This window comes from Pelobates fuscus, chromosome 5 (assembly GCF_036172605.1).
Source record: "Pelobates fuscus isolate aPelFus1 chromosome 5, aPelFus1.pri, whole genome shotgun sequence".
In the NCBI taxonomy this organism is placed as follows: domain Eukaryota; kingdom Metazoa; phylum Chordata; class Amphibia; order Anura; family Pelobatidae; genus Pelobates; species Pelobates fuscus.
In genome coordinates, this window is record NC_086321.1 from 164,670,835 (window position 1) to 164,694,980 (window position 24,146).

Below are 24,146 nucleotides of genomic sequence, written 5' to 3' on the forward strand. Positions count from 1 at the left end.
ATCTTTTATGTAATTATATGTATTTATCTATATATATATTTGCAGTTATTTGTATTTTATATATAGATAGATATATATATATATATATATATATAGAATGTAATTCTAAGTGTATTTTGTTAACAATATATATATATATATATATATATATATATATATATATATATATATATATATATTATTAACAAAATACAGTTAGAATGAAATTACATATGAATATATAATTTATATTACATTTTGTTTCAATATTTTATTTATTGTATTATTGTATTTATTTATTATTGTAATTATACGTATATATAATATATATATATGTAACATCATTCTAAGTATATTTTAATACTAATATATGTACTTATATTAACATTAAAATACACTTTGTATGACGTTACATATATATAATATGTATATATATATATATTATATATATATATATATATATGTATATATATATATATATATATATATATAATATATATATATATACATATATTATATATATAAATAAATTTCTATTTTATTTTAAAACATGTCTAATTTTTTTTTTTTTTTTTTACCCTCACCACCAGCAGGGGGACTGTCTGACATTTCAGACAGTCCCCCTGCTTGCAGTAGAACAGCCAGCTATAGGGGGCCATGTAATTGCTCTTTGAGAGCGATCACATGGCCCCCGGGGGCCTCATTTGCCGGGGGAGGGCTGCCTGGGCTGTCAGGCAGCCCTCCAGAAGAGGATCGTGGTGGAGGTGAGTACCGCGGACCTCCAGGGGCTTTAAAGACCACTTAATGCGGGACGGCATAGAACATCATAACGGCGTTAACGGGTTAAGTGTGGACCCCAGCTAATTTATATGCCCATTATAGTACAGAGTGTGTATTATTGTTAATTGTTAAATGTTTTGTTTGCTCTCCTGTCCTGGTGATGCTTTCTACCAAATTGGTGGATTTGTCTGAGAGGTCTGTGAAGTGGCATCTGTTGGTTGTGAAGATCAAGAAGCTATAGGCACTACCTGAAATCTAGCTAATTTGCATATTCAGGTAGATTAGCAAATTATGGTTTCTGCAGGCATGGACATAATTATTGTTTGTCATTGCCTTCCTCATGTTGTGTAAATATGTTATTGTAAATGTTACATTTGTCTGCAAAGCAATACATACACAACAATTGCTGTTATGTTAATAATTTTCAATCAAAAAGTGCTTGGTAGTAAAGGGGTTAATTTAGATCCTACCATTCTGGATTATAAACATATAATGTGTCCTTCTTCATTTCTAACAAAGATTCAACCAAAGGTTTTGTTTGTGCACTTGCAAACCAATCTATATTGGCCTCACTCCCACCTTGATTCCATTCAACCAATAATAAATAATAATTGTGATTTTTGTAAAACTCCAGGCTAAAAAAAGGATGCAATAGGCTGTTTTTATACACTGATCAAGTGGAGTGACCAGTACAGTAAGGAAGAATGCAGATATGGTTCCTATATTGCATAGGGACTGTCATAAGGCCAGTTATGGCTACCATTAAGCGAGAGTTGTGTTACCCTTCATGAAGTCTAGGCTCATGTTTGGGGGATTGGAGAGCTATATTAACACTCTGGGGATTGCTATAATCACTATACTCCCTTGGATTACTACAATTGCTCTTGTAAGAGCAGCCTGCTTCGCTCTCTGGACTAGGAGAGGTCTACCGACTGGAAGCTGGATCCCGGTCTTGGGTCCAGGGTGGGTGGAGGGCAGCGAGACCCCAACCAAACTGCGGTGGTGTTTACAGTAGTTATGGAGTTCCAGTGCAGTGCTTATGGTGCTCGTAAGTGCTAGGAAGCAGTGATTGATGAAGGTACCTGGTTGGGTCCGTCACACTAAGCATGTATAACATTACTTCCTTTTGGTTCTATACAAAACCATTCTATAATGTATACATCAACAAATATCATATATTAAAAGGTCTAATCAGTAAACCTAATTATTTAAAGTACTTCTTTTTTTAAATGCCTATTTTACATTACACACTTTATTTATGTATTATTGGTATTTATAAAGCGCCAACAGATTCTGCAGTGCTGTACAATTAGTGGAGAACGTACAATATACACAGACAAATACAAGAGGTAGAGAGAGCCCTGCCCGTAAGCCGATAACTAGCCATTGGAGCTCTTTTATACAAAGTGCTTAGCTAGATAGCCTGTGGGCTTACAATCTAAAGGATAAAATGGGGATTTGAGACAAGAGGTAGCTGGGGAAACTTGGAGTTGATGGCTAAAAGAGTTAACAGAGAGAAACAGCTATTGGTAAAATAAAAAGGGAATGAAAAGGTAATTGAGGGAGAATCTCAAACAGCTGGAGGAGCATGCTATATATTTGGGGGGACCTGGTGGGGCGGGAGAAGGGGAGGGTGTGTGGGAAGTGGTGAGGGTTGTTGGATTTGTTGCAGGATGTTAAATGCAGAGCTCCACTGAGTATGAGTGTGAGATGAGGCCTGAAGGACAGAGATGGAACAGTTATGTGAAGGTATTTACAGCTGGGAGGAGAATAGGAAAGAGGGGGAGGAAGGGACCTTTAACATGGTTTCCATTACTTTCCCCACTGCTGAAGTAAGGCTTACTGGCCTATAGTTGTCCGACTTCTCCCTACTACCTTTCTTGTGAATGGGCACAACATTCGCTAACTTCCAATCTTCTGGGACTACTCCTGTTAACAATGATTGGTTAAATAAATATGTTAATTGTTTTGCTAGTACACCACTAAGCTCTTTTAATAAATGTGGGTGTATTCTTTCAAGCCCCATTTACTTATTTGTCTTTACTTTCAACAGTTGAAATAGAACCTCTTCCTCTGTAAACTCACGTGTATCAAATTACTCATTTGTCCTTTTTCCTAACTGAGGTCCATTTCCTTAATTTTCATCTATAAATACTGAACAAAAATATTCATTGAGGCAATCAGTTAGACCTTTATCCTCCTCTACATACCTTCCTTTGTTTTTAATCTAACTAATCCTTATTTCCTCTTCTGGATTGCTACCTTGCCATGGTGAAGGGGCTTGTGCACGTAAATGAAGTTATGATCTATACAATGTAGGGACACCCAATTGGAAACGACTGAACGACTAAACAACAACAACGACAATCCTTATTTTACTTTCCCTTTATAATTTAGGTATCTAAAAAAATGTTTTGTCTCCTTTTTCTTTACTCTTATAAATTGCTTAGCCTCTTTCTGCCTAATCTTATAGATCTGTCTATCTTCCTCACTCTGTTTTTTTTATAATTACTAAATGCTAACTTCTTGTTTTTAACTATTTTGGCCACTTATGCGGAGTACCACAGTGGTTTGCTAAATCTTTTGCTTTTACTGATAAGCCTAATGCAATTTTCTGTTTCCTTCAGCAGTGCAACTTTTAAATAATCCCATTGCTTCTGGACTCCATTTAAACTGCTCCAGTCTGACAAAGACTCCTTTACACATATTCTAATTTTAGAAACGTCTGTTTTTCTAAAGTCTAAAAGTTTTGTTTTTGTGTGGTGTGACTCAGTCACTGTTCTTATATTAAACCACACTGACTGATGATCACTGGATCCTAAACTTTTACCTACAGTCCCGGTTGCACCATGGTCACCTTATGCGTTCCAATGTGTGTTCCAGGAGTTAGAACTTCGTGTCCATATAAAAGATCATTCTCACACAGAATGGTGTATAAAAGAAAAAAGCAAAAATGGAAAAAATACTATTACAATTACAATACAATTACTATTCTTAAAGGCTACAATATGGTTATACATAAAATAGTAAAAGAAACATCTTTACAAAAGGGCCATTAAATATCCATGGAAAGCTAAGAAGGGGTGAAATTTAACATAGTGATTATATTAAAAGGTTGCCGATTGTTTTAGGCGAATAGAACACACCCATCCGATTTGCCCCACTCAAATTGGTCATCCAATAAAGATAACCCAAAATGATCTTCAAGCAATCTTTCGGTTTGGGATGGAGCAAAAAGGATTTTTAAATCAGAAGACTGAAGGAGATCAGAAACAACACTATTGGATTCCCCTGAAGAAGTCATTTTGTAGGACGAAACGTGTAGGGCTGGAAGGACTACATAGTGACTTTATTTTCTGTTGTTTTACTTTTTAATAAGTGTATTTATTTATTTATTTATTTTATACTGGATTTCTAGCTGCAATTATTTTGTTCTGGCTCTGGAGGATTTCCCCACACATTATCCTGAGCCTGATAAGCAACATTATGATATGCAAAACTGACAGATCCAACTTGTGAGTTTATTTGAAATAAAAGGTGTTTAATTTTTAAACTGATACACTATGTTTGTATTTCTCCTTCTCTCTTCTATGTATGTAATGGGATAAGAGGAAAGAATAGAAGATCATATCCTCAAAAGATACCTTTACGTGCCTACAAGAAATTTACTTTTGTGAGTGCAATATCGTCACCAGCGTTCCATAAAATCAAAACAAAACCTGGGTAACGTTCAGTAGGGAATCCTAACACGCAGACAGGACAGAATAGAGAGAATTGAAATACCGGTCCTTAGAATGGTTTGGTTATGCAAAAAGGGATAGTCAGAACACGAGCCGAGGTCAAGGGAAACAGTGAGACAGAATAATGAGAGACAAAGCCAAATATCAGTAACCAGTAAATCCAAATAACAAGTGCAACACTCAATGGTAAACCAAAGACCACAATTGGGCACTGAGGCAAGGGAGAGGTTAGCTTACATACACACAGGATGTGTCTGATTGGCTAATCTCCAATTAGTGTTAACACAACACGTGGGAGGAGTTTCTTCCCTCCCTTGTGGTCTCTGAGGTCATCACTGTGTGTCGGGTCACATGACCGGGTGCAGCTTACATATAAGGAAGCTGCTCTGGAGCGTGCAGTGTCAGACACACTGCCAGTCTGGAGACAGGGACCAGATGATGCTGCTCACTGTGATGAGGTAAGCAAGGTCTCCGCGATCAGTGCGGGGGCAGGGGACCTGACAACCTGGAATTTGATTATATGTCTGTTCAACCATAAATTACCTATTTCATATTAAGTCCACACACACTTATTTTTCGTTTTGTTCAGGAGAAACAGAGCTTTCACTTCACATCAAATATTCATACATGATATGTAATTAAAATTTTATTTCGGATATATATATATATTGAATCCGAAATAAAATTTTTATATATATATAAATGAAGAAGAGGGAAAGCTTCACGCTCAGTCTTCAATGGAAAACCAAAATGTATTAAAATAGATCAAAGTTTCAGTTCTTTGTCAGGACTTTCCGTAGGTTTGATCGGTTATTATGGATTTTTATTATGCATTTTTATTTGCCCTTTTTTGGGGCTGAAAAAATAAGATTTTTAGAAGAAAGAAGACATCAAATGGTAAGTTCTCTTTTTTTTTTTACAGGTATTTAACTTATGGTGCCCCCTCATTATTTTTAGGATAAGGGAGGTAGGTAGGGTTTTTTTGGGGGGGAGGCGGGTGTTACATTTTTATTTAGGGCCCCCACCCACCACTCAGGGGTGGGGGCCGGGAGGAGGACAATAGGCCACCCCTTAATGATATTTAGGGCCCCCACCCGCCGCTTAGGGGTGGGGGCAGGAGGGAGGACAATAGGTCCCCCTTATTGATATTTTGGGCCCCCACCCGCCGCTCAAGGGTGGGGGCCGGGAGGAGGAGAATAGGCCTCCCCTTATTGATATTTAGGGCCCCCACCCACCGCTCAGGGGTGGGGGCCGGGTGGGCAATAGGTTTGAAAACCTCAGGGGGCTCAGGAGGGGGGAAAGTTTTTTTTGTTTTTTTGTTTTTTAACAGTGAGCAGCCACAGACTCTCTTGATTTGTGTTACTCTCATTTTATTGAGGTGGCGGGGTACATATCATTAAGTGTCTTGCCAAGGGACACTTATTGGTGTAGCGGTCAGACCAGGATTCAAACCTGGGGTTCCCAATTTTAGGCAATGACATTACCATGATGCTAACCAGTTGATACATTTGTGACAATAAATACTATTTTTCATAAATCCAGGAGTTCCGGCAATTCAATATTTCAATATTCATACATATTAGTTAAACAAATAATATATAAATATAGGGTTTTTTATGCTCATCCTTTTTTTCTCCCTGTCGTTTACTTTTACACTTGATCTGCAAATAAAATCAATATTTAGTGACTGTCCTCTAGCCATATTTTTTCCCATCAAATAGAACTGTTTGGCACCACAGACATATTTCAGAATCACAACCCCAAACTAAACATATTTGGCATTGTACGATTTGCCTTGTCCTTGATTTAGCTACATTTCAACTCAGAGTTTGGGAATGTGGACTTTCACTCAATATATAGGCATATATTGTGGAGGAAATTATTTATTTATGTATTTACTAATTTAACAATTTATCAATTCTTATATAGTGCCATTATTCAGAGTACTTGACATAGATTAATAAATTATGCAATAATTGAAAATAACGTTTTGATATAGTCATTGAGTTGCAATATAGTCATGTATAATAATACTCAGATGATCCTCATGTTAGACTAAAGAACAATGTTATTACATCATTGAACACACAGGGACAACAAAGTTACATAGAACAAATTATAGAAAAATAAAACAAAAATAAATCCTTAACAAATGGATACATCTAGGAGAAACAGGGAGGGTGTGATCAGAATGAAGGTTTTAATATTGATTATGAAGAAACCCTTTGAAATAATTCTCAGCAGTTTTTAGTTAGGTATTAGCTCTAATATATAATTAGAACTCCAGAAAAAACAGACATTACAGTAAAAAGTTTGTAACTGTTATATTGTATTCATATTATACCAGATAAATACAGTTGCAAGAAAAAGTATGTGAACCCTTTGGAATGATATGGATTTCTGCACAAATTGGTCATAAAATGTGATCTGATCATCATCTAAGTCACAACAATAGACAATCACAGTCTGCTTAAACTAATAACACTCAAAGAATGACATGTTGCCATGTTTTTATTGAACACACCATGTAAACATTCACAGTGCAGGTGGAAAAAGTATGTGAACCGCTAGACTAATTACATCTCCAAGAGCTAATTGGAGTGAGATGTCAGCCAACTGGAGTCCAATCATTGAGATGAGATTGGAGGTGTTGGTTACAGCTGCCCTGCCCTATATAAATCACACACCAGTTCTGGGTTTGCTTTTCGCACAAAAGAGCTCTCAGAAGACCTACGATTAAGAATTGTTGACTTGCATAAAGCTGGAAAGGGTTATAAAAGTATCTCCAAAAGCCTTGCTGTTCATCAGTCCACGGTGAGACAAAGTGTCTATAAATGGAGAAAGTTCAGCACTGCTGCTACTCTCCCTAGGAGTGGCCATCCTGTAAAGATGACTGCAAGAGCACAGTGCAGACTGCTCAATGAGGTGAAGAAGAATCCTAGAGTGTCAGCTAAAGACTTACAAAAATCACTGGCAAATGCTAACATCCCTGTTAGCGAATCTTCAATACGTAAAACACTAAACAAGAATGGATTTCATGGGAGGATCCCACAGAGGAAGCCACTGCTGTCCAAACAAAACATTGCTGCACGTTTACAGTTTGCACAAGAGCACCTGGATGTTCCACATCAGCACTGGCAAAATATTCTGTGGACAGATGAAACCAAAGTTGAGTTGTTTGGAAGAAACACACAACACTATGTGTGGCGAAAAAGAGGCACAGCACACCAACATCAAAACCTCATCCTAACTGTGAAGTATGGTGGTGGGGGCATCATGGTTTGGGGCTGCTTTGCTGCGTCAGGGCCTGGACGGATTGCTATCATCGAAGGAAAAATTAATTCCCAAGTTTATCAAGACATTTTGCAGGAGAACTTAAGGCCATCTGTCTACCAGCTGAAGCTCAACAGAAGATGGGTGTTGCAACAGGACAATGACCCAAAGCATAGAAGTAAATCAACAACAGAATTGCTTCAACAGAAGAAAATACGCCTTCTGAAGTGGCCCAGTCAGAGTCCTGACCTCAACCCGATTGAGATGCTGTGGCATGATCTCAAGAAAGCGATTCACACCAGACATCCCAAGAATATTGCTGAACTGAAACAGTTCTGTAAAGAGGAATGGTCAAGAATTACTCATGACCATTGTGCACGTCTGATCTGCAACTACAGGAAACGTTTGGTTGAAGTTATTGCTGCCAAAGGAGGTTCAACCAGTTATTAAATCCAAGGGTTCACATACTTTTTCCACCTGCACTGTTAATGTTTACATGGTGTGTTCAATAAAAACATGGCAACATTTCATTTTTTGTGTGTTATTAGTTTAAGCAGACTATGATTGTCTATTGTTGTGACTTAGATGATGATCAGATCACATTTTATGACCAATTTGTGCAGAAATCCATATAATTCCAAAGGGTTCATGATATTTTTCTGTATCATGAATTACATATTTCTTTTTAATGTTTTCAGATTTTAGTTTTTTGTTATATTCCATCTGTGGAATGAGAAAAACTCCAGAGACCAGACAGACTTGTCTTAAAACCATTTCTCTTCAGTGATCTTCACATTTCTGTATAGCTAACCATCAGCTCTTCGAGGCAAATCAGTGACATTCTCATGCTGTTTGTAGGCAAGCTAGACTTTTTCATGAATGACATATATACTGTAAATACTAGGAAAGCAACTTATTTTTTGTTCATATCAGTTTCATGTAAAATATACAGAACTAGTAATATTTATTGTAACACCAAAGGTGGGTTGATTCTATTTGTTTTTAACATTGATTATGATGAAACCCTTTGAAATATGCTCATCAGTTTTTAGTTAGGTATCAGCTCTAATATAGAATTAAAACTCAAAATCTGCATACTGTTTATTGGTTTCTCCCACTGTAATCAGAAAAAAATTACATACAGAGAAAATAAGATGAATTGCATCAAAGAGGATTTTATCACAATTTTACTAACACGACTGTTTATAGGTCAAAACGAGACCATATGCATGTGTAGACAAAATAAAGCATAATGTATGTCACAATGTGCGGTGCATAAACAACTCTGGCTTTATTTAGTATTTACAATATTAGTATTGAATTGAAATTTGGAAAATATATTTTGTTTGTGTTCCAAAATGTTTTCCAAAAAGTCACTGCTGTGTAAATGTAGAGACAATTTTACTTTTACTATTTTTATGGTCTCTTCCTGAATTAAATGTTTTGGTCAACCTAAGGTCAGCCCTCCGAAAAGGTTTACCTTTGCAGAGAGGGAGTTTAAAAAGGTTGCTAATGTTTTGACATTCCAATAATGTCAAACTGTGAGACATTTTGAAAAACATTAATAATAAAACGATATATATATATATATATACATATATATATATATATATATATATATATATATATATATACAGATGAAAATAATGATAAAACCATATGACAATGCTATTTTTTTTAATATAACAATTACAGAATATGGGTAACGATTATAAAATCATGTATAAAATTATGTACTCTTTTCTCATGCTCACTTGTATTTAGCAGTTTTTGAATTAAATTTTTTTTCTTATATCACGATATCCCGAGTACAACAAAATAAGACTTGTTACTAAATGTAATCTCCCTTGTTAATAACATAGTTCATTTGTGTTTTCAATTGTATATCACTTTCACTCTAAATATCTTAGAATGTTCTATGAACTAAATCTTTCATGGCACAAAGCGAAAAACACATGTATAAATCATTTTTATGTTACATATTGTTATAAGTTTATTTATATTGTTATGTAGTTATTTATATTTCAGTGTATCTATTCCTGAAAACTGCAGCTGGAATTATTTTAGCATCAATAAGGAAACTATTTCCTTGTGTGGATGAATATAATCATATATTTTATATTTTTTAGAAGGTAATAAAGGAATGGATACCCTTAACAACAGAACTGATTATAACATGATTGCTGTGACAGAATTTATCTTGTCTGGATTCCACAATTCCCTAAACTTTGTTATTACCGCTACATTTGTTATATTTCTCTTATTGTCCTATGTATTTACTGTTTTAGGAAATGTCCTCATTCTCACACTAGTGACCTTGGATAAACATCTGCAGAGTCCAATGTATTTTTTCTTATGTAACCTAGCTGTCCTAGAAATCTGTTTCACTAATCTTGTTATTCCAAATATGATAAGAGGCTTCATACCAAGAGGAAAGTACATCCCTAAAGCTGGATGCCTGACCCAGTTCTACATTTTCTTTCTAATAGGGGCAGCAGACTTTCTTATTTTAGCAACAATGTCCTTTGACCGATACCTAGCTATATGTCATCCTTTGAGGTATAATGTTATCATGAACAGACAGGTCTGTATACGACTTATGGTTGGTATAGCAGTAGGGGCATTTTTTTACACACTTGTGCCATCGATTTTAATTATGCGATTGCCATTTTGTTCTAGTGTTTTGGATCACTTCTTCTGTGATATTGCACCTTTACTAAATAATGCATGTGGTGATGTAACCTCAGTTTATCTTTTGGAATTTACCACAAGCACATTACTGCTTCTTGGAACTCTTATGGTCACTGTTGTTTCTTATATTCACATCATATATGCAGTTTTGAAAATTAATTCAAAAGATGGGCTGGAAAAGGCTTTCGCTACATGCAGCTCTCATGCTGTTGTAGTAAGTCTCATCTATGGTAGCTGTATATTTACATACGTTAGACCATCTAAAGTCCAGGCTCTTGATATTGATAAGGTGGTTGCAATTTTGAATGCAGTTGTAGTTCCACTACTTAATCCATATATATACACCTTGAGGAATCAGAAAGTCAAAGCTATCCTTAAGGAAACCATGAATAAACACAGATCACATTTTTTTTTAATAGGTTGAACAAATGTTAAAATGCTAATGATAAAATATTACTTTTCTGCTCTGTTCTGTGCTATTTACATTCACTACACAATAATGTTTTCACAGACATGAAACATGCATTTAACTGTTCCAAAAAAATATATCTTCCATCTTTAAGTTTCTAATTAGCAGTTTATCAAAATACAATGTAAGATTGTACTGATACATCTACATCTGCTTTTAATAAAGTGGTTTGTCTTCTTTACATAAATCATTTTAAATTCAGCTTCTCTATAAAAAGTTCATTAGACAGCATTACAATATAAAACAAAAATGTTCTTATGGTCTCTGCTGCCTGCAGTCAAATTGTTATTAACATTTCTACTGATGTGATAAACAACATGTATTCATTTAACTGGGAATGAGAGTGTGAGAGCTCTGATGATGAATACAAAACTGGACAAAGAAAATTACATAAAATTGTTGTACAAAAATTAAAATGTTGAATTCATGTAAACATTTTCAAAAAAATTTACAATTCATTTAAAAGTGCTATGTGGTACATACACAGTTTTGGATTTTTTTTTATAAATACAATAATTATAGAAAATGTCTCTGATGATTATAAAGGCACATTAAAAGATGTTGATAAAGCACTGTTTATATAAAATAAATTATGTAGATTTTATCCACTTGCTTCAGCTGAATAGAAAGTGTAATTTTATCATATTGTTGTATTTATTGCCCCGTATAGGTTACAGTGCTGTACAAAAATGTATATTAATGTAAAAAAAACAACAGTTAGTACGAAGGGCATATTTTGAGTCAGCACACTTAACTACAAAATAAATATATATATATACATACATACATACATATATATACAGTGCTCAAAATAATAAAGGGAACACAAAAATAACACATCCTAGATCTGAATGAATTAAATATTCTTCTGTAATACTTTGTTCTTACATAGTTGAACGTGCTGACAACAAAATCACACAAAAATAAAAAAATGGAAATAAAAAAATTTTCAACCCATGGAGGTCTGGATTTGGAGTCACACTCAAAATTAAAGTGGAAAAACACACTACAGGCTGATCCAACTTCGATGTAATGTCCTTAAAACAAGTCAAAAATGAGGCTCAGTAGTGTGTGTGGCCTCCACGTGCCTGTATGACCTCCCTACAATGACTGTGCATGCTCCTGATGAGGTGGCGGATGGTCTCCTGAGGGATCTACTCCCAGACCTGGACTAAAGCATCTGCCAACTCCTGGACAGTCTGTGGTGCAACGGTCTTGGTGAATGGAGCAAGACATGATGTCCCAGATGTGCTCAATTGGATTCAGGTCTGGAGACGGGCGGGCCAGTCCATAGCATCAATGCCTTTGTCTTTCAGGAACTGCTGACACACTCAAGGCACATGAGGTCTAGCATTGTCTTGCATTAGGAGGAACCCAAGGCCAACCGCACCAGCATATGGTCTCACAAGGGGTCTTAGGATCTCATTTCGGTACCTAGTGGCAGTCAGGCTACCTCTGGCGAGCACATGGAGGGCTGTGCAGCCACCCCACACCATAACTGACCCACTGCCAAATCGGTCATGCTGGAGGATGTTGCAGGCAGCAGAAAGTTCTCCACGGCGTTTCCAGACTCTGTCACATCTGTCACATGTGCTCAGTGTGAACCTGCTTTCATCTATGAAGAGCACAGGGTGCCAGTGGTGAATTTGCCAATCTTGGTGTTCTCTGGCAAATGCCAAATGTCCTGCATGGTTTTGGGCTGTAAGCACGACCCCCACCTGTGGACGTTGGGCCCTCATACCACCCTCATGGAGTCTGACCGTTTGAGCAGACACATGCACATTTGTGGCCTGCTGGAGCTCCTCCTGTTCCTCCTTGCAAAGGTGGAGGTAGCGGTCCTGCTGCTGGGTTGTTGCCCTCCTATGGCCTCCTCCACATCTCCTGATGTACTGGCCTGTCTCCTGGTAGCGCCTACATGCTCTAGACACTACGCTGACAGACTCATCAAACTTTCTTGCCACAGCTCGCATTGATGTGCCATCCTGGATGAGCTGCACTACCTGAGCCACTTGTGTGGGTTGCAGACTCCGTCTCATGCTACCACGGGAGTGAAAGCACCGCCAGCATTCAAAAGTGACCAAAACATCAGCCAGGAAGCATAGGAACTGAGAAGTTATCTGTGGTCACCACCTGCACAACCACTCCTTTATTGGGGGTGACTTGGAGTTACATTATGTTGTTTAAGTGTTCCCTTTATTTTTTTAAAGCAGTATATATATATATATATATATATATATGTATATATATATATATATATATATATATATATATATATATACACACACACACACACACACAACTTCCCTTTGGATATAATGAATAAATGTAGGAGTCTTACATTTTTCTTTTCCACTCATCTACCAATCTGAATGGATTCCTTAAAAAGTCCTAACTGATAATGCTGCATCAAAAAAAGAAGAGTCAGTTTATTTAAGAGGCCTCTGGTACTTAGGGTTACATTTATCAATTCACAAAAAAATAGCCTTGAAATGGTTGAAATGGTTGAAAGAAATGCATGACATTGTTATTAAAAAGGCATATAAGGGATAGTCATAATGAATAGATAATTTTATTTGAAGGAAGCTTTTAGAATTTTAAATGATATAGATACATATCAAGATTTAAAAGCAAATCCCACTAATAGTTTTTTTTTTTTTTTTATTCTTTATTTTTGTTGTGCAGGTGAGTACAAAAACATTGACAAATGCCACAACAGCATACCCGTGCATATAAACAAGCTTAGCAGTGACACAGATATGTGTGCATTTTTTGTTCTTTGATTACAGGCTTTTGTCAAGCGCCACAACAGCGTTCATATAGATGCATACAGGCTTAACATTGGCGTGAATGTGTGCACTTTTTAAAACATAAACTAGATAATAACAGGCTGAACATAAATGATGAATTACTGCGTTGCTATAGATTACTGCCGTATAGTCGGTGGGAAAAACAAGGCAAGAGCATCAATACTAAGAGATATCTGACATATAGATTATAGAATGATTAAGTAAGTGCTATGCACTATGAGAGAAATGGCATGAGATTAGGATTTAAAAAGTGAAGGTGGGGTGGAGGTGGGGGTACATTACTTAATATCCCCCCTCCCTTCTTACTTTATGTAGGGATGGGGGATTCTTGTTCCTTGCTGCTTTCCCTGGTGGTCCAGTGGAGGTGGGGGCAGATTAGTTAATATCCCCCCTCCCTTCTTACCTTATGCCAGGGAGGAGGGATCTTTCCTAGCTGCTTTCCCTGGTGGTCCAGTGGTGAGTGAACTCTAGCCCCGCAGGGCTAGAGTTTACTCAATCGAGATCTGAGCGTTGCCGCGGCAACGCTCAGATCTCGCGAGAGGAACCCGGCAGAGCTGCTGGCAAGTGCTCCCCGGGTCCTCTCCTGCCTCCCTCCCTGCATGTGGGTCGATGGGGAGGGAGGCTGAGAGCAGAGCCGGCGCTCGGATAGCGCCGGCTCTGCATGGACCGACAGGGGGGATCCTGAGATATCCCCTGCCGGTCTCAATCCAGAGGCGTGCCGTGGGGATTAGGGTGTGCCCAGGCACACCTGGCACACCCCGTGCGCACGCCTATGGAGACTTATACGATCTAGAAATACAGTAGCATAATAACAGCGTTAAACCCTATAACATTTTGTTGCTTTTGTGCCGCTGGGTTAGCAGTAGCCTAGGTTAGAGTCCCTGTCCTGAGACTTATCTTGGCTGGCAGCCAGCTCCCAAAGTTAGAAAGTCAGCCAATAGCCTGGCTGGGCTTCCATCTTCCTTGTGTATATTGTCCGCTCCAGCTTGGTAGCCCATGGGTTGAGGTGGTGATGGACCATATGCCGCGTGGACGTGGTCTTAGTGGGGCATATAGAGTCTGTGTAGCGGTTGCTGGAGTGCTGCCTATTGACCCTTGCTTGGGCCAGTGTGACTGGCTAGGGCGGTGTAGGGGCTGGACAGATAGTCTCCTATCTCGCTCCCCAGTCCTGCAAAGTTGGGCCTGCACATGCGGATGGTAATAAATTTATTTCACCCCTTGATGAGCCGTTTGTTCTCTGCATGGTCCAGTCTTGAGGGTCTCCGCAGAGTCTCAGTATATCTATGCGGTAGGCTCGGGTGTACCCTTGAAGTTTCTACAGGGGCCCGGCAGATTGGCTGCTGTGATGACTTCTGCTTTGCTGCTCGAGGTGCCCGTCAGCCTTGCCTGCTTGTGGCGTCCCATATGGGAAATACTTGTGTTTGACCCGGAGGTGAGTCAAACACTGTGTAGTTGTTGCTCAGACGCCCCTGGGGCACCAGGAGTTGGTTTATCTGTACTGGCGCTCCCCTGGAGGTCTCCTGGGCCTGGCCCTGAGAGGGACCTCCACAGGTGCTGACCCCTCGTGGTTGTGTGTTGGGAGGGATTTGCTGTGCTTCCCCACCAGGTCTCCTGTGGGGTGTACTGTGAAGATGAGTGAGGCAGCTTCACAGCGACTGAAGGTGTCATACGGGCTTCGAGTTTCTCCCAGAAGGCAGTAAATATGTTATTTAATTGTAGCTCCGTTTCCTGCCATGCGTTGGGTGGGTCAGCAGTGTGGTAGGCGTCCGCCATTTATGAGGCCGCAAGGACAGTGGACTTGGGGCTCTTTGGAGCCTGTACTGGCTCATTGCTTTGCCGAGGGGTCATGTGGTGGTAGACCGGGATGTCCACCACCGGTCCAGAGTGGGGGGAACAAGAGCTCATCTCCAAACACCTGGCATGGTGTCTCCACTAAGGAGAGTCCGTCTCCCCTGCGCCTACCATGCTTGTAGGCCGCACCATGAGTAGAGCTCGATCTATCGCTTGAGAAGTGTCGATACCCTCTCTTGTGTGGTGGCCTTGTAACCTTGATTGAGTGCTGGTGTGGCAGCGAAATTCAGCTTTGAGTGCCTAGTTTAGCAGGAGCTGCTGAGATGAACATCCTCAGAGCTCTGCGGTTAGACTCCCCCCCCCCCCCCTAATATTTTTAAGGACCAACTTCACTTTACTCTTTTAACATATACTTTTTTTTAAATGCATTTTTTTATTAATTGAGTGTCAGACAAATTGAAATGCAAAACATACATTCAATATCAATGAGCAGTTTCATGCACAAGGGAAATAGGCACTTGATAATTCCAAAGTACTGACATTCTCTTTTCTGTTAAATTGTTACAAAACATAACTAAACCAACCTAAACAGAAACATGCCTACCAGTGCCCAGGCCCCCACCCCACCCCACCCCAAACTGCCTATTAAAGAAAACCTCAGTGGTAATGGTGAAAGCAATAGCCTAAGCATTTCATATTTTAATTCAAGGTCAAACTTGTATTTAGATGTTTTATGATCCCATAAACTTACATCAGAACTATAACAGCGAATGCAAGGTTACTGATATTGTATTGTCAAATAGGCAGAGTAGTGAGATGCGGAGATAATAGGGAGAGATTACACCACAGTCAGCCCTATCCCTTTACCCAGACACAATTGTAGTAACATCAGAAATGTCAGATAGTATAAAAGAGATCAGACATACATACAACCAGTAGGAGGGATGGAGCAGGTCCAAAACTGCAGAACTAGTTGGGCACTTTTGCAAGAACAGTGTAAGAACAAGCTGAAATTGCATATACTCCAACATTGCCCATATTTTAGATTGAAAGAAGGCATCTAGAGTATGAATATACAATGTCCATTGTATAGTATGGTTAGGGTGTAAAGCCAATCCATTTTAAATAGGAAACCGAGTTTGGTTAAAAATATGTGGAAGGGTTGAGTACCTGGCTGGTTCCAGACGTGGAATCTTACAGCCCACTGCTTTTATAATAATGGAGAAACATCTATTATGTATATGGTTGCCAGGAATGGGTCCTAAAAATATAAAACTTGGATCTAGTTGCAAGGGCATAATATTGTTTTTCGATAAGTATTTTCCCACTTCTTTCCAGAAGGTCTGGATTAAGGGGCACTCCCACAGACAGTGATACAGATCCGATTTGGTATGAGTGCATTTCAAGCAAGTAGCAGAGTCTTTCCTTGCCATTAAATGAAGGTGGTGGGGGGTAAAATGTGCGTAGTATGTGGTTTTCAAGCACATAACTCTATAGGAACCAATAGGAAGCAGTTGACTTTGAGTGTTATGTGTGTTGAGAATGTCTGCAGGTGGTAAGTCTTCCATTTCTCCAGACCTGTTTTTAGTGTGTTCCAGTTAGGAGCATAACGTAAGAGGGTATATGGAGTAGAAATTGAATACAAGCCTGGGTTTGGGTGCATAGTAGATAATCTAGGAGATCACTCCAATCAGAGGTCGTGAAGTGCTGCAATTAGTTGGTTAGTTTCTCAAAACTATTGAACCTCATACAAAGCTATTGTACAGCGTGAAAATAGTGTTGTTTTTGTAAGTATGCCTACCAGGGTATGGGAAGTCCCAGGAAGCATTCTCTAAGGCAGTCAATTGTAAGAAATCTTTGTGTGTCAAAGTCTGCAAAAAAAAAAAACTCAGCAATTGCAACAGTGTAATTTGACCATAGAGTAAATGGATATGCGTTTAAGCTGCATTGAAACTCAGGATTCCAAGATAGGGGTAGATGTAGGGAGAATATCGGGTGTGCCCCCAGTTTGGTGCAAGCATATTTTTAAGTCCTAATGGGGATGACCACCAGTAGGGAGTAGGTTATGTGATCTTTGTAATAAGACTGGCAGGTATTCAGGCGGGGCCAGAAAGGATTCCAGGGTTAGGTCTATGTATCGTGATTGCGATTGAATCCAGTTGAGCGCATGCCGCAGCTAAGTTTACATGCTATATTCTTCCAGAGGTCTTCCAGAGGTCTTCCAGAGATATCAGTCCTGAGTTCCCTAGGTACCTTTTCAGCGGGATGTATTCCATGTCTTCAAGGTATGGCCACGCTGTGACAAACTCCCCTTTTCAAGTGAGTTTGCCACGAGTTCTTGGAGGGGGCTACTTGCCTGCCTTTTACCCTGTGACTATGGCCCCTGCAGTAGAACTGGCTAACATACTTCAAGCAGGCTCTGTTCATGCAATTGGGACTATATGGTTTGTTTACCGAACAACCGCATGAACAGAGACCACCCTGGAGCTTGTTAACACCTATTAACAACTTGGAACGTTTCTCACCACAGTGTTCTAATTGTCCATCTGGGTGGCCATGATTTCTATGAACAACCACGAGGTGGCGGCCATTTTGTTCGCATGAACGTAGGCCACGGTGGTTGGGCATGAATCTCATGGAACTGAAATCGGATACAGAAACTCCTGAACGCCGCTGAACTTCCATCATCACCTGCGTTCATTTCTATTCATCTTAGAAGGGCACTGTTCGGTGAGATCATTAGTCTAGATGAAGGGAACAAGCTCCAGGGTAAGATTAATGACTTTGTTTGGTAGTTTGTTCGTTTGCAAACTACCGAACTAGACCGGCCGCAAGCCCTAATTCCCTGGAACTGTTTTGGGCATGAAACCATGTGTGCGGTCGGTCAAAAAGAGACTTCCAGGAATTTCCCAAACTTCCATGAACTTCCATCATCACCTGCGTTAATTTCTATTCATCTTAGAAGGGCACTGTTCGGTGAGATCATTAGTCTAGATGAAGGGAACAAGCTCCAGGGTAAGATTAATGACTCAGTTTGGTAGTTTGTTCGTTTGCAAACTACCGAACTAGACCGGCCGCAAGCCCTAATTCCCTTGAACTGTTTTGGGCATGAAACCATGCGTGCGGTCGGTCACAAAGAGACTTCCAGGAATTTCCCAAACTCCTACTCTGATCTGGGTGATGTCTGTGTATGTTGTTTATAAGGTTTTGTAGTTTATATTAAAGGTATTCTGTTGGGAGGCTGCTAATTTAACCCCTAAATATGTCAGACTAGATTTTCTCCAGTCAAACTGGTATTGGCGAGTGAGGTGTTGTACGGTATTTGTGTGGAAAGGTTCTGGAATTATATTTAGGTTTGCTGCCCCACTTAAAGTGAGTCTATTGGCAAAAGAGTATGTGTGCTTAAAGAGTATGTGTGAGTATGTTGTGCTTTCTCACTTCCGCTTTCCGTTGTGCTTTCTCACCTCTGTTAGAGTCAGTCTGCATTTGTTAGGGGAGTTTAACCACATTTCTGGACAGTATGTTAAGTGCCATATTAAGGGGTAAGAGTCATGGTATGTGGATAGTTCCAACTATTTGGTCTTTTGTTTATTTTTTGTAATTTGTATTTTTTTTAGGTTTTATTGCCATTTTTATGATAAAGCATAAATGACAACCTATCTGAACTCGCATATGGGCTGTAGTAGTGATGCCTTGGGTGTTTATGGCTTTTGTATGTTTGGCACCCCTCGTGACTAGAGTTTAGCGGACACCTGGATGTTCGGGTCCGATGGGTTCAGACGAACTTTGAAAAAAAGTCTGGGTTCGGGATCGAACCTGACCCCAAACTTGACCCCGAATGCAAACTCCATTGAAGTCAATGGGGACCCGAACGTTTGGGCACTAAAATGCCTCTAAAAAAGTCCTGGAAAGGGCTAGAGGGCTGCAAAAGGAAGTAAAATTGGGGTAAGAGTAGGGCAAGTGCCCTGCAAACAAATGTGGATAGGGAAATCACTTAAAATAACATAAAAATAAAAAATACAGCTGAGCCATAAAATAGCACTAGATGGAATCTTTGATTTTAGCTTTGGAAGAACATAAATCAAAATCTAAAGCATGGCTGTCACGAGGATCACCATAATTATCAATTTGAGAGAGGGTTGGAGTTCAGGATATTCTCTTTCATTGTTCAAACTGAGCTCAACTCCTGATGCATGGATAAAAGGCCTTCACAAGCCTCTGCTATTGTGTACATAGTTTATACTAAGTGACCCATAGGTTAAGGAAGCGGTGACCATGGCGGTGTAGGTGGAATCAGCGGTGGAGGAGGATGAGGTAGCCAATACTGTTTTATATATATATATATTTTTTTTAATTGCTGTAGCCCCCAAAACATTGAGACATATAAAAAAACACAACTCTGTTCCGCAGAGCGACTGACCCATGCGTGCTGCAGCTGAAACTCCACTATCGCCTGCTGCTACTCGCACAGTCTCATGAGGCAGTGAGCGGGAAGGCCGAAGTTACGCTGCAGCGCAGACAGGCGAGCAGCAGCAGGAGATGAGGAGGAAGTGCGCAAGGAGGTATAACGGTGCCTGGCATATTACCGAGATCCACCCTCAGAGGAGATTGTCAGCAAGACCTTTTTGGAGGTGCAAGCCTATGTCCTTGCCAATAGACAGAGGGCGACCTCCATGAACCCAGATGAAGGAAGAAGGGAGCAGAAGGCGCCGGGAAGCACAACCACCCTGGCCCACAAACTACCATGCAATACAACTCTTTACAGGCCCATGAAATTGTAATCAGTCCACTTGAAATCCTTTAACTCTGATCAATTGGAGGGCAAGTTTGGTGCAGAGCGACTGACCCGTGCGAGCTACAGCTGAAACTCCCCTTATCGCCTGTTGCTGCTTGCACAGTCTCTCCAGCATGTGCAAGGTGGAGTTCAACCTTGTGGGCACGTCGCATATGAGGCGGTGAGCGGGAAGGCCAAAGTTACGCTGCAGCGCAGACAGGCAAGCAGCAGGGTGAGAATGCTGAAAGCGTGCACAGCCGCTACAGTAAATGTCACATCCTGTTCCAAGTTGCGGATCAGTCTGGTGATGGTTTCTGGTATCCAGTACTCTTTTTTACTGAAACTGCATCAGGGCCCTGGTATGTGGCCGCACAAACGCTGGTGCTCAACACCAGGGGGCGTGCGGTTACCCTGCACCAGACCCTGCTAATCCATTCCACACTGTAACTCCTAACTTCAACATCAGGCATACTGGGTCCCGGTCACCGGACTGCGAAACTGTGAATGGCTCGTTATTTCTGTTATGGTTCCTTTTATCGCTCCATCTGTTACTTGGATAACTGTGGAATTTCTAAATATAATACATGACGATGAGCGCTAGGGGACGGCCGCTCCGCTTTTGCACCCTGCTCCCTTTTATGCTGTGCTGGTGCCTCTGTGCGACCAGCGGCTCTTCCTCCAAACTGCACATATCACTCGCATGACCTTGATTCCATGTGGGGTCTAGGACCTCATCCTCCACACCATTTTCCACCCACTCCTCAACCCTGCCCTCCTTGCCGGTCTGCACACTGCAGAAAGCCACAGCATTTGGCCCCTGTGTTTTTCCAGCATGTAAAGTTTGCAAAAGACATATGGAAATTGTTTTAGAATTGTATCCAGGCAACAGTTTTCCCTATAAACTGACCTCTCAGTTTGACTGGTGAGAGTATTGCCCCAGAATTACAATATTGTTGAAGTACCTCTTAGCTATTGATCACTGGTTTAAATATAGCAGCTTGTTTTCTGGTAGTTTCTAGTGTAGAAAATATCAGTCTGTTTTCTATCACTTAGATCTGTGTAACAAGTGTTGTAGGTGTGAAACAATATTACAAGTGACCGATGTAGTAAATTGGAATCATCAAGTTCCATTTGCAAAAAAAAAATTCTCGCCCATCTTCTGTGGGTTAATGCATTTTTAAGATGTAGACTTATTGTATCACACTAGCCATGCACGTTGTTTTGGTGTTTAGTTTTCAACTTTGTAGTTGTGTCTTTACACAATATAGAAATGTATATTAATGCTTCTGTATATGAAGCGATCACAATAACACTTATTTTTCACTTTTAAAAAAAAAATCAGGCTACACAAAAATAGGTAATTCACAATATGACATCTGAAAAGCACATGAAAGGATGCTGTATGAGTTTAAAAAAAAGAACACACTACATGACGGTCCTGTTCACTAAGGTGTAGTCATGAATGTAACCAGTAAAACTTTGTTGTTTACAGCCACTGGTTGGCCCATACATATTTTAAAATGTGTTTAATTTTGTTGTAGCATGACTTGTAGATATGAAGATCAGGCCCTAAAATGTACTATTTAGCAGATTAGCACACAAAAAATTGAATTTTTACAAGTGCCCTGTAAGCACACTTTAGACGCTTCTATTTGACTCTCAGATATGAAGTGCAGTTCGCAAATGTACTATTTAGCAGATTAGCACCAAAACAATTAGAATGTTTACCACTGCGCTGTAAGCGCACTATTAGACGCTTCTATTTGACTCTCAGATATGAAGTGCACGTCCCAAAATGTACTATTTAGCAGATTAGCACCCAGAACATAAGAATGTTTACCACTGCGCTGTAAGCGCACTATTAGACGCTTCTATTTGACTCTCAGATATGAAGGGCACCACAGGCCCCAAAATGTAATATTTAGCAGATTAGCAGCAAAACAATTAGAATGTTTACAACTGCGCAGTAAGCACACTATTAGATGCTTCTATTTTTTCTCAGATATGAAGAGCAGGCCACAAAATGTACTATTTAGCAGATTATCACCCAGAAAATAAGAATGTTTACCACTGCCCTGTAAGCGCACTATTAGACGCTTAGATTTGACTCTCAGATCTGTAGTGCACCACAGGCCCCAAAATGTACTGTTTAGCAGATTAGCAGCAAAACAATTAGAATGTTTACAACTGCGCAGTAAGCACACTATTAGACGCTTCGATTTGACGCTCAGATATGAAGAGCAGGCCACAAAATGTATTATTTAGCAGATTAGCACACATCATCTTCCACCCACTCCTAACCCTGCCCTTCTTGCCGGTATGCACACTGCAGAAAGCAACAGCAGTTGGCACCTGTGTTTTTCCAGCATGTAAAGTCTGCAAAGGACATATGGAAATTGTTTTAGAATTTTATCCAGGTAACATTTTTCTCTATAAACTGACCTCTCAGTTTGACTGGTGAGGGTATTGCCCCAGAATTACAATATTGTTGAAGTACCTCTTAGCTATTGATCACTGGTTTGAATATAGCAGCTTGTTATCTGGTAGTTTCTAGTGTAGAAAATATAAATCTGTTTTCTATCACTTAGATCTGTGTAACAAGTGTTGTAGATGTGAAACAATATTACAAGTGACCGATGTAGAAAATTCGAATCAAAGTTACGCTTCGATTTGACGCTCAGATATAAAGTGAACACCCCAAAAATACTATTTAGCACCAAAAAAAAAAGACTTTTTAAAACTCCAATGTAAGCGGCAGATTAGCAGTAAGTGCACTATTTGACGCTTCTATTTGACTCTCAGATATGAAATGCATCTCAGGCCGCAAATTTACTATTTAGCAGATTATCAGCAAAACAATTACAATGTTTACAACTGCGCAGTAAGCACACTATTAGACATTTCTATTTGACTCTCAGACATGAAGAGCAGGCCACAAAATGTACTATTTAGCAGATTAACACCCAGAAAATTAGAATGTTTACCACTGCCCTGTAAGCGCACTATTAGACGCTTCGATTTGACTCTCAGATATGAAGTGCACCCCACTAAAATACTATTTAGCAGTTTAGGACCCAAATAATTTTAAGTTTAAAAACTGCAATGTGACAGCAGTATTTGACGATTCTATTTGACTCTCAGATATGAAGTCCACCCACTAATGTACTACCCCACTAATGTACTATTTAGCACCAAAAAAAAAATATTTTTTTTTTTAAACTCCGATGTAACCATGGTATTTGAAGCTTCTATTTGACTTTTAGATATAAAGTGCACCCCACCCCACTAATGTACTAGTTTGCAGAATTCTTTCCTAAGCTGTCCCTATCAGCGGCAGCATCCTCTCCCTACACTAATAAGACCGCATGTGTGTGCGGCGCTACGCAACTCCAGCTTATATATAGAGGTTTGGTCACATGCTGCACTGGCCAATCACAGCCATGCCATTAGTAGGCATGGCTGTGATGGCTTCTAAGGGCACACGAGTCAAACGCTTGTTTATTGGCTGCCCTGCGGCCTTTTAAAATGCGCCATTAAATCGCCGAACACCGAACTCCAACCCGAACATACAGTGATATGTCCGTGTTCGGGTCCGGGGTCCAAAAAACCTAATGTTCGGTACGAACCCGAACTTTACAGTCCGGGTTCGCTCAACTCTAGTCATCTTATTATGCACACAAATTTTAATGAACTTAAACTTATAAATGTTAAAGCCTAATACCTCCACCTAGAATTCTTCTGGGTCCCCTCCGTCTCTGCTTCTCAGTACGGACACACATATAGCCTTTGATTTAATTCTTCATATACAAATATTCGCTCAACTCTACTATTAACCCCTTAAG

At 39.6% G+C, this 24,146-nt stretch overlaps 1 protein-coding gene across 1 annotated transcript; it reads left to right on the forward strand.

The window, feature by feature from the left end:
* Window positions 1–9,915: 9,915 nt before the first annotated feature.
* Window positions 9,916–10,887, forward strand: LOC134612058 (olfactory receptor 6M1-like). The gene has a single exon (XM_063456437.1). It carries the CDS (start codon window positions 9,916–9,918, stop codon window positions 10,885–10,887), a length of 972 nt encoding a protein of 323 aa, XP_063312507.1.
* The last annotated feature ends 13,259 nt before the right edge of the window (window positions 10,888–24,146 follow it).